Source organism: Octopus sinensis, linkage group LG29 (genome assembly GCF_006345805.1).
Source record: "Octopus sinensis linkage group LG29, ASM634580v1, whole genome shotgun sequence".
In the NCBI taxonomy this organism is placed as follows: domain Eukaryota; kingdom Metazoa; phylum Mollusca; class Cephalopoda; order Octopoda; family Octopodidae; genus Octopus; species Octopus sinensis.
The window spans coordinates 16,606,708-16,619,114 of NC_043025.1; the positions used below are offsets into that span (position 1 = coordinate 16,606,708).

At 42.1% G+C, this 12,407-nt stretch overlaps 1 protein-coding gene across 1 annotated transcript in view; it reads right to left on the bottom strand.

Annotated features, from left to right (window-relative positions):
• Positions 1 to 12,407, bottom strand: part of LOC115226055 (protein spinster homolog 1) — a 51,446-nt gene that overhangs the window by 22,505 nt on the left and 16,534 nt on the right. Inside the window, exons 4-5 of the mRNA XM_029797026.2 lie at positions 11,432 to 11,498; positions 120 to 256 (exon numbers count right to left, since the gene is read on the bottom strand). Coding sequence (XP_029652886.1) covers positions 120 to 256; positions 11,432 to 11,498 — 204 coding nt within the window. The remainder of the gene's footprint in view (positions 1 to 119; positions 257 to 11,431; positions 11,499 to 12,407) is intronic.

The following is a 12,407-nucleotide window of genomic DNA, read 5'->3' on the forward strand; positions in this document are numbered from 1 at the left end:
TCTTGCCAGAGGGTCGGGCCTGTGCCGCTACACGGCCACTCTCTGACACGTCATCACATGTGAAAGCAGTGAAAGAGGGCCTGAGGAAGAATGAAGAAAGAAACGAGGAAAGGACTTACTTTTTGAGAAGAGCCTTTATGTCTGTGAGGTATGAGGTGTTCTTGAGGTGGGTACCCCCTTCACTGGAACCCCTCTCAGGCTCAACCAGAAGAATGATAATCAGCAACGTACAGATTACACCAAGTGGGGGTGTGACCTAGACAGGGAAATAACAACAACAATAAAACATGTGGTTATCGAGAATTCAGGGATGTTTTAGTTAATGCGGGTGGAACAAATGAAATAGGGTCAGGACAATGAAAGCTGCATGCAAAGCAAAAGGTTTTGAGTTCAAACTCAAATAACAATTCAAAATAATTGTATTCACAAGATTGTATGAGGTCCGATCAAAAAGCATTGGAATTGTTGCTATGGTAACAAAGCTTAAATACGGATTTGACCTTGGACACTGTTGCTATGGTAACATACTAAGTTATAACGTTTTCACTCACTTCTGCTGTTTAGGTGCTTGGAAGTAGAGTGTGGAAGATTAGGGGTCTCCTTGATTTTGTTGAGGAAGGGGAAAACTGTTTGAAAACGGTCCTAACAGCTGGTGGATCATGGGCCTGTGGCTGTGACCCTTTCCCGTTTCTAAAAATTAAATGCAACTTGAAAGGAACAAGATTTGAAGACATTGAGGAAATCCAAATGAGGCAGCTGCTTGCTCTCCCCAAAAAGGAGACCCAGGAATGCTTCCATCAATAGAAACGATGCAGGATAAAATGTGGGACTTCAGAAGGGGTCTACTTTGAAGGAGATCAAATGCCAGACTGCCAGGAGTTGTTTTCTTTTTATAGCCCCATTCCTGATACATTCTGATTAGACTTCATATAGCATTCACTCAAACTTCTATTAACGAACCAGTATTTAATTTAATTATCTTTTAGCTGTTTCAATCCATACATGGCCACCACCTTGAAGGGTTTTTAGTTGACTGAGTTGACCCTAATACTTGTGAGTTTTTAAAACCTTGTACTTATTCTATTGTCACTTTTGACGAAAACCCAGAGTTAGAGTAGACAACAAGGTGCCCCATGGTGGGACTGACCTGAAGCTTTGTAGTTGGGAAGCAAACTTTGCAACCACACACATACACCTATATTCTTTTCTACACTAGGCACAAGGCCCCAAATTTTGGGGGAGGGGGCAAGTCGATTAGATTGATCCCAGTACGCAACTGGTACTTAATTTATCAATCCCAAAAGGATGAAAGACAAAGTCAACCTCGGCGGAATTCGAACTCAGAACATAAAGACAGACTAAGCATTTCGCCCAGCATGCTAACATTTCTGCCAGCTCGCAACCTTCACACACACACACACACACACCTATATTAATTAACCAATAAATGAGACAACTACAGAAATTATATAATCACCTGCATTAGTTTACAGTTGTTTCTGCTATAAGAAATTATGCACTCAAGGCTGAGTGCCAGTGCAACACATTATGGCTTCATCAGAACCTTAACATGAAGTCATATAAACATGTGTGTGCATGCATATATATATATATATATATATATATGTATATGTATATATATATGTATATATATATATATATATATATATGTATATATATGTATATATATATATATATATATATATATATATATATATATATATATATATATATATATATATATATATATATATATATAGGCTTGACCGCCCCTTCTATTACTATTCTCCTGGCTGTAACACACGAAACACGAACCGCAGGATGAAAAATATCAGCTAAGTCATATTTAAGTTCCCGACCTGTTCCTCTTTTCATTGTTTTTGCAAGTATTATTATCACCATCAAGCCTTATTATTATTATTGTTTCCCCATATATTAGCGTTATCGTTGTCTTTCGTCTCAAATGCTAGCTGAAGCATATAAACTTTCACTCACAAAAACTTATTCACACAACCGCAAAAACATCTCGTCTCAAATCTGGTCTTTCTGTCGCTTAATTCTCTAACCCATCTTTCCCAACTTCCACTCATAGAAACTTATGCACACGACCGCAAACCATTCCATCTCGAATCTTGTCTTTCTTTCTGCCGCCTAAATCTCATCTTTCTCCCAGTGAGCGGTGCGCCCGCCCTCCCACCCCCACCACCTGTACCGGAAGTCCTTATCTCACCTTGTCTTCCTTTGCTTTTCTTCCATGAACACCTAAAGGCCTTAAGCCAATACCACCCCTTCTATATATGGTGGTGACCATATGGCACAAAAACATGATAGTGTAGTGTAACAGGTTGAACTTAAGATCATTGCTTTGCTTATGAATTCTGCCAAATGCGAGATTTCTTCTTCTTTTCAGGTTCATGACGCCACTGCTCCCCGTCCCTGGGCCTCTCGGGCCCATACCTTCCACACCCTCAACGTTGGCACTCTGAAAGATAGTCTGGTGAGATAGTCTGGTGAGATAGTCTGGTGAGATAGTCGAGATGCTTGAACGGAGACGTGTTGATGTATGTTGCATGCAAGAAATAAGGTGGAGAGGAGGATCTGCTAGGTTCCTCACAGGCAAGGAACACAGGTACAAGATTTTCTGGGCAGGGAACACTGACGGGGTTGGTGGTGTGGGTATACTTATTGCTGAGAAATGGGTAGATAAAGTAATTGAGATAATCAGAGTAAGTGACAGAATACTTAAGATTAGAATAGTGCTTCATAATAGATTAGCAACCATTATATCGGCCTATGCCCCTCAGCCAGGGCTACCCGATGGACAGAAAGACAGTTTCTATGACGCCCTACTGCAGACCACCTCATTGACGAACGACAGGGACCTTCTCTTTGTGGCTGGTGATTTCAATGGGCATGTTGGACGACATGCTGGGGGCTTCCATGGCGTACATGGAGGCTACGGTTATGGTTCCCGCAACGAGGAGGGAACCAGGCTGCTGGAGTTCTGCGATGCGAATAGTCTTATGGTCTGCAACACTAACTTCAGGAAACCAACAAGCCACCTGGTCACCTACCGATTGGGCCGGCATACTAGCCAAATCGACTACATCCTTGCCAGAAAAAGGGAAAGATGGCTGCTTATAAATGCCAAAACCTTCCCAGGCGAAGAATGCACTCCACAACATAGACTGGTAGTTAGTGACTTTAGGATCAGGAATAAGAGGGCGACTAGAAGACGACCAACATGGAGAAGAAGGGTCTGGAAGCTTAAAGACCCTGCGAATGGACAGAGATTTAGAGACATGTTACTTGAAGCCTTTGACGAAATGGAAGGGGGTATAGCTATGCATGGGGTAGAAGACAACTGGACGCTTCTGAGGGACAACCTGCTGAAAGCCACTGACCAGATCTGTGGCTGGTGCAAAGTCCCTTTAAGACCCAAAATAACGTTGTGGTGAAACAATATTGTTGACTGGGCTATTAGACAAAAGAAACAGGCTTGGAAGGCTTGGAAGAACGGGGGTAGCAGGGAAGTGTATCAGACTGCCAGAAGGGAAGCTAGGAGACAGGTCTATCTAGCCAGAGGGGAAGCAGATAAGAGAAAATTTGCCAATGTCCTGCGCCGTGAGGATGAAAGACTTGAGGTATTTCGTGTTGCAAGACAGTGTGTGAGAGAGAATCGTGATGTGGTAGGAGAGAAGTGTGTTCGCAAGGATGACGGTTCACTTGCGCTAAATGAGGATGCAAAGAGAGAGGCTTGGAGACGCCACTATGAAAGGTTGCTGAATGAGGAAAATGAATGGGATAAAGAGAGTCTGCCGAATGTTGACCCAACAGAGGGACCAGCTATCCGAGTTGATAGTTCCGTGGTAGCTAAGGCAATTAGAAGCATGAAGACAGGGAAAGCCCCAGGCCCATCAGGAATTACTGCAGAGATGCTCAAAATATCTGGTAGTGTCGGCTATAGCATAGTCACCCGTATAGTTAATCAGGTGATACACGAAGGAGTCATACTCAATGACTGGTGTAGCAGCATAATAGTCAACTGCTACAAAGGTAAAGGTGACGCCCTAGATACAAATAACTACAGGGGCATCAAGCTGTTGGATCAGGTAATGAAGGTTACGGAGAGGGTTATAGCCCAATTAATTAGAGAGAGAGTTAGCTTAGATGATATGCAGTTTGGGTTCGTGCCAGGGAAAAGTACTACTGATGCTATATTCCTGGTAAGACAGCTGCAGGAGAAATACCTAGCCAAAGGTAAGCCCTTGTACCTGGCTTTTGTTGACTTGGAGAAAGCCTTTGACAGGGTCCCCCGATCCCTTATCTGGTGGTCAATGAGGAAACTAGGGATAGATGAATGGTTAGTGAGAGCTGTGTGAGCCATGTACAGAGACGGTGCTAGTAAGGTGAGGGTAGGCAACGAGTACAGTGAAGAATTCCGGGTAGAGTTTGGGGTCCACCAAGGTTCAGCCCCCTCCTATTTATCATAGTCCTCCAGGCAATAACGGAAGAATTCAAGACAGGTAGCCCCTGGGAGCTCCTCTATGCTGATGACCTTGCTCTAATTGCTGAGTCACTATCAGAACTGGAGGAGAAGTTTCAGGCGTGGAAACATGGATTAGAATCGAAGGGCCTTAGAATCAACCTAGCCAAAACCAAAGTCCTAATAAGTAGGAAGGTGGACCAACCACAAACGACTTCAGGTAGATGGCCCTGCTCGATCTGTAAAAAAGGTGTAGGTAGAAACTCTATAAGGTGCACCAAGTGTAAGCTATGGACACATAAGAGGTGCAGCAATGTCAAAGGTAGGCTAACTGGGAAGATAATTTTCGTATGTGGCAGATGCTCAGGAGAAATAAACTCTGGAAACGTGCAGAGACCAACTTCTACCACGTTCCAGGGAGACAAACTAGAAGTAGTTGATAGCTTCCGTTACCTAGGAGACCAAGTCAGTAGCGGGGGTGGGTGTGCTGAAAGTGTAACTGCTAGAGTAAGAATAGCCTGGGCAAAGTTTAGAGAGCTCTTACCCCTGCTGGTGACAAAAGGCCTCTCGCTCAGAATAAAAGGCAGACTGTATGATGCATGTGTACGAACTGCCATGCTACATGGCAGTGAAACATGGGCCGTGACTGCTGAGGACATGCGTAAGCTCGCAAGAAATGAAGCCAGTATGCTCCGATGGATGTGTAATGTCAGTGTTCATAATCGTCAGAGTGTAAGTACCTTGAGAGAAAAGTTGAACCTAAGAAGCGTCAGTTGTGGTGTGCAAGAGAGACGGCTGCGCTGGTATGGTCATGTGACGAGAATGGCTGAAGATAGTTGTGTGCAAAAGTGCTACACCCTAGCAGTTGAGGGAACCTGTGGAAGAGGTAGACCCAGGAAAACCTGGGACGAAGTGGTGAAGCACGACCTTCGAACTTTAGGTCTCACCAAGGAAATGACTAGAGACCGAGACCTATGGAAGTATGCTGTGCGTGAGAAGACCCGGCAAGACTAGTCAGGCCATAACCCGTGGCCCCTACCTGGGACGTAGTCAGTCCACCTGTGCATACCTTCCTTCTTGTGACACTTGTGAAGACCTGTTGAGGCAAGTGAAAATCAAATCAAAAAAATCAAAAAATCAAACAAAATCAAAATAGATGAACATCAATGGAATTTGTATCATTGTGGTACCAGTGCCGGTGGCACACGAGAAAACCATCCGAACGTGGCCGTAGCCAGTGCCGCACCGACTGGCCTCCATGCTGTGGGCACGTAACAATCACCATCCGATTGTGGCCGATCGCCAGCCTCATCTGGCTCCTGTGTCGGTGGCACATAAAAAACACCATCCGAGCGTGGTCGTCTACTAGCCTTGTCTGGCACCTGTGTCGGTGGCACATAAAAACACCATCCGAGCGTGGCCGTTCGCCAGCCTCATCTGGCACCTGTGTCGGTGGCACATAAAATCACCCACTACACTCTCGGAGTGGTTGGCGTTAGGAAGGGCATCCAGCTGTAGAAACACTGCCAGATCTGACTGGCCTGGTGCAGCCTTCGGGCTCCCCAGACCCCAGTTGAACCGTCCAACCCATGCTAGCATGGAAAGCGGACGTTAAATGATGATGATGATGATATATATATATATATATATATAAATAGGTAAGTAGAGCAACAACAAGCAAGTTAAGTACACCTATTTACACATAAAGATACATTTAATTGAAATGAAAAATGAAAATGTGTGAATATTAAGAATACAAAGTCCAATTTACATTAAAGAAAACGATATCACAGGTAAGATAGGTAGAGTTTTCAAAAGTTCTACAGCCGTTTCAAGGGGCTTGGTGGTCCTGATATATGACAGATATTAGGGTCCATTGGTCATTAAAAAATTTTACATCATTGCAAATGTAAAATTTTTGGGTACAAAATTTCTACCCTAAAGAAGGAGATGGTGTCAACCAATAATGGACCCTAATATCTGTCATATCAGGACCACCAAGCCTCCTGAAACGGCTGTAGAACTTTTGAAAACTCCACCTATCTTACCTGTGATATCGTTTTCTTTAATGTAAATTGGACTTTGTATTCTTAATATCCATGTAAATAGGTGTACCTAGCTTGCTTGTCATTGCTGTATTTACCAAACAGCTCAAGGTCTAATCTCTTGAACACTTCAAAGTGTTTCTATATATAGAGAAAACCTGTCTCTAAAATATAAACTATATAATATACTAGCAGCATAGCCCAGCGTTGCCCGGGTATGTAAGAGCCCCTAGTAGGCAACGACTAATCCCAATCTAGTCCTTGCCCTCTAGGGAACGAAGGCGCATGTGTAGGTTGCAATGTCTTCTCTTCACTCCCAAATAACTATCAAACAGCTATCGATAATTCAACCCAACCAATTCCTACCAGGAAGAAATTACATTCGAGACTTTACCCCCAACACCGCCACTTCTGCTAATAGCTGCTGCAGCCGTAAGTTATTCGAATACTTTTTTTGTTTACACTTTCTTTATAACTACCACCCCAAACGTTTTACCTTAAATTTTTGACGTACCCTAAGGGTCCTCGGACGCTACTTGCAAACTCTTGGTTTATTATGAACCGCTTTTGTCGTGTGCATCAAAAAAACCTTTTCCATTCGTTTGTTCAGTTTGGTCACTTTTGACTTTTTCGTTGTTGTCACTCACATTGCTGTCCCGCTTTTTTGCCGTTTTTGTACATTTTTATACATTTTGGGATACTTACCCCACGTGTTCCGAGAGTTAAAAAGGTCGAGTTGCGTGCCCTAGACAGTCTGTAGAAAACGTGTTGCATATAAAAAGCTTAGATTCTCGACCCATGTCAAATTTATTGATTTTTTTTCAGAACTGGGGGAACTTTTCAAAATTTTTGCTGCGTTAGTTTTGAATTATGACATTGGGCTATGTGTGTGTCAAGTTTCATCAGAATCGGTTGAAAGCCATGGTCAGGGTGAGGGTACAACCTGACAGACAAACTGCCGTTTATATATAGAGATATATATATATATAGGCGCAGGAGTGGCTGTGTGGTGAGTAGCTTGCTTACCGACCACATGGTTCCGGGTTCAGTCCCACTACGTGGCATCTTGGGCAAGTGTCTTCTGCTATAGCCCCGGCCCGACTAATGCCTTGTGAGTGGATTTGGTAGACGGAAACTGAAAGAAGCCTGTCGTATATATGTATATATATGTATGTGTTTGTGTGTCTGTGTTTGTCCCCCTAGCATTACTTGACAACCGATGCTGGTGTGTTTACGTCCCCGTCACTTAGCGGTTCGGCAAAAGAGACTGATAGAATAAGTACTGGGCTTACAAAGAATAAGTCCCGGGGTCGAGTTGCTCGACTAGAGGCGGTGCTCCAGCATGGCCGCAGTCAAATGACTGAAACAAGTAAAAGAGTATATATATATATATATATATAGACACTGTGATGATGACGATGATATATATATATATATATATATGTATATATATATACACACACACATTGTGCTTGAGGAGACCTATTGAGTCAAGTACATCAACATCAAAAAATCAAATGGAAATTGTGGTTGTGATACCCGTGCCGGTGGCACGTAAAATGCACCATCCAAACGTGGCCAATGCTGGCTTCCATGCTGGTGGCACGTAAAAAGCACCAACCGATTGTGGCCGTTGCCACTACACTCACGGAGTGGTTGGCATTAGGAAGGGCATCCAGCTGTAGAAGCACTGCCAGATCAGACTGGAGCCTGGTGCAGCCTCCTGGCTTCTCAGGCCCCGGTTGAACCGTCCAACTCATGCTAGCATGGAAAACAGACGTTAAACGATGATGATGATATATATATATATATATATATATAGAGAGAGAGAGAGAGAGAGAGAGATACACAGATAGATAGATAGATACATACATAAGCTGATGATACACACACACACTCACACACACACATATATATAGTAAAGGGTAAAGACCCGCTTCAGTCATGAATGACCGTGGGATTGCAGCTAGAGAGTTCCCCTCCAAGGCACAAGTCCAGGCAAGGCTGTTTATGGAAGACCAGAAGGTGCCTCCCTTCTCCCCACCACTGATGTTATCCAAGGGAAAGGCAAAGGGGCTTGGCACCTGAGACGTCACAACTCATTTCTACAGCTGAGTGAACTGGAGCAACGTGAAATAAAGTGTATTGCTCAAGAACACAACTGACAGCCTGGTCTGGGATTTGAACCCACTACGTCGTGATTGTGAGCCAGATGCTTTAATCATTGAGCCATATACCTCTCACACACATACATTTATAGATAGTTCCCTATTAGTCTGCACTACTGTTGCACATGTTGCCAGGGTTCCAGTCATTGACCCCCACCCCTCCCCACTCTCCTTTCTTGACCAGCAGACTTTGCCATCAGTGTATGCTTGGAAACCACAGATGAGGACGTAAGATGATGGGAAGGATGGAGTCTGATGACGGTAGTGTGTTTGTGGCAGTTGATGATGGTGATGGTGATGGTGATGGGGGTGAAGATAGCAATAGTGATGGTGATTAATTAAATTGGTCGACATGTTTGACCCCTAAAACAAAGAAACAAGTTAGGGTTGCTATGGCTGTTGCTATGGTTGTTGCTATGGTTGTTGTTAAGGCTGTTACTATGGTTATTGTTAAGGCTGTTGCTATGGTTGGTGTTGAGGTTGTTGCTATGGTTGTTGTTAAGGCTGTTGCTATGGTTGGTGTTGAGGTTGTTGCTATGGTTGTTGCTATGGCTGTGGCTATGATTGTTGTTAAGGCTGTTGTTATGATTGTAGTTGACGCTGTTACTATGGTTGTTAAGGATGTTGCTATGGCTGTTGTTAAGGTTGTTGCTATGGTTGTTGTTCAGGCTGTTGCTATGGTTGGTGTTGAGATTGTTGTTATGGCTGTTGCTATGGTTAAGGCTGTAGCAGCTATGACTGTTACTTTAGCTGTTTTTAAGATTGTTGCTATGAGATAGGGGGAGCCACAGTTCCTACCATAATCACCACCACCACAACCCCATCCCCTCCAACAACTCCCCACCACCACCACCACCATTAACCCCAATCCAAAAGTCTCTGATCAATTTTGTATCTATTTCACATCAACAAACGCAATTTCCATTGTTTCAAATTACAGACAGCTACTAAACACCATTGTTGCTGCTACTGCTGCCACTGCTACTACAATAAACAAACACATTTCTCATTCAACCAAATTCCAATATAATCCTTTCATGCAACTCTCACACATCTTTGCTCCTCAGGTCTTTGTCCTGTTAATGCTTTGTTGCAATTAAGAAAAGTGGTAGTAGTAGTAGTAGTGGTGGTAGTAGTAGCGGTAGTAGTAGTAGTAGTGGTAGTAGTAGTAGTAGTGGTAGTAGTAGTGGTGGTGGTGGTGGTGGTTGTAGTAGTAGTAGTAGCAGTCCTTTTTTCTGTAGGCACAAAACCTGAAATTTCAGGGGGAGGGGGAGGGGTATCTGATTACATTGATTCCAATACTTGGCTGGTATTTTATTTTGATGACCCCGAGAGGATGAAAGGCAAAGTTGACCCCAACAGAATTTGAACTCAGAACATTAAGACAGAAGAAATGTCACTAATCAATCATTTAATCTGGCAACAATTCAGTCAGCTCATCACTTTAATAATAATAATAATAATGATAACAACAACAACAATAACAATAACAATAATAATAATAATAATAATAATCATGGTTTCAAATTTTGCCACAAGGGCAGCAATTTTGGGGGAGGGGATTAGTCAATCACATTGTCCCCAGTGTACAACTGGTACTTAATCTACCAACCCTAAAAGGATGAAAAGCAAAGTTGAACTCAGTGAAATTCGAACTCAGATTGGAGTGGTGGGTGAAATACTGCTAAGCAATTTCGTCCAGTGTGCCAGCTCCCATCATCATCATCATGTAACATCCGTTGTCCATGCTGGCATGGGTTGGACAGTTTGACCAGGGCTGGCAAGCTGGAAGGCTGTACCGGACTCCAGTCTATTTTGACATGATTTCTACAGCTGGATGCCCTTCCTAATGCCAACCCCTCTGAAAGTGTAATGGGTGCTATTATGTGCCACTGGCACAGGTGCCATTTGCACAACACTGGTTTCTGCCACGACTGTGGTTTTACTTGGCTTGATTGGTCTTCTCAAACATGGCATAATGCCAAATGGTCTTGGTCCTTGCCTCTATGAGGCCCAAAGCTCAAAGCCCAGCAAAATGCCAAATGGTCTTGGTCCTTGCCTTTGTGAGGCTCAATGCTCGAAAGGTGTCTTTATGTGCACTGGCACAGGTGCCATTTGCACGACACTGGTTTCTGCCACAACTGGTTTTACTTGGCTTCATGGGTCTTCTTCTCAAGCATGGCATAATGCCAAATGGACCCAGTCCTTGCCCCTGTGAGGCCCAATGCTCAAAAGGTGCTTTTCTATTCCACTGGCACAGGTGCCATTTGTGTGACACCAGTATCTGCTATGATTGCAGGAGATAGCTTAAAAGTGCACATGGCATGCAGCTTTAAAGTTAGTATATACATAATAATAATAATAATAATAATATTAGAGAGTATGACTCCAAACTTACAGGGAAAAATTCAATTTAGTATTAAATCAAATTTCACAATATATAATATATAATATATATATATATATATATAGAGAGAGAGTTTACGAAAAAAACAAAAGACGAAGACAGGTGGTGTACAAAACAAACAGATGTATTAGTATAAGGCTCAGGAATAGAAAAAGTCTTTTACGTTTCGAGCCTACGCTCTTCTACAGAAAGGGACACAGAAAAAACAAGGAGAGAAAAAATGTGTGTAGTGGCTACCAATCTATTATGGCGACTGATATAAACAGGGCTGTAAGCTTAACCAAATAAAATTAAGTAAAAGATAGAAAGTGGTTGTAGTACCTACCCTGAGAGCGTACTGCCATTTGCCGAAAGCAGAGGCAACATTTGAGCCAACGATGTAACCAAGTCCACTGGAACAGAAATTTTAAATATGCTAAAAACATTTTATAAGACAGCATAAAGGAAATGAAATAATGGTTACTGATATTGATCGAAGGGCAGCAATTTTAAAGGGAGTGGATAGTGAACACCATCAACCCTAGTTTTTGCAAGGATGAAAGGAAGAGTTGACTTTAGCAGGATTTGAGTTCAAAAAACAAAAGGGTCACAACAAATACTGCAAAGTGATTTTTTTTCTGAGATTCTAATGATTCTGCCAGCTTACTACCTCAGGCAAATGTAATCTTATAATAAAGTTGCTTATTAATTAGTGGGGAACATGAAATTATTAAAGTCTACATCATTTAGAAAATTGTTAAAAATTCCAATTTTAATATATTTTCATCAAATTGTGGTTTTGAAAATTTCAGTTTCACAATTCAGTTAGAAAATTAATCTTAATTTGCTGCAAGATAGTGTTTTTTAAACTACAAAAGAGCAACTTTTATCATCTTACAATCTTCCCTCTTTGTCTTATCTGTCTCTCAAACATTTAATGACAATAACAGAACCGAATGACATTTATATTTAGATTACACTTCATCTAGAAATATAAAGGTTGTCCAAATATTTGAATTGCCACCTTTAACAGATATATTGATAAAAGCAATTTTCCCAAAGTTTAATCCAGTGTCTGTAAGATTATGTTGACTCTTGTCTCTTTTCATATTTGTTGTGAGTTTTTGAAGAAACAGAAAACTGAATAAGAAAACCGGCATTAATTTACTTACATTCAGTTGTACCAAAGATAACCTTATAATAATAACTAGCAGTATTGCCCAGCGTTGCTTGGGTTTGTAAGGGAAATAACTATATAAGCATTTTTAGAGAGTTACTTCCCTTATATAACTCGAGCAAAAATCATTAAAAATGCGGAAAAA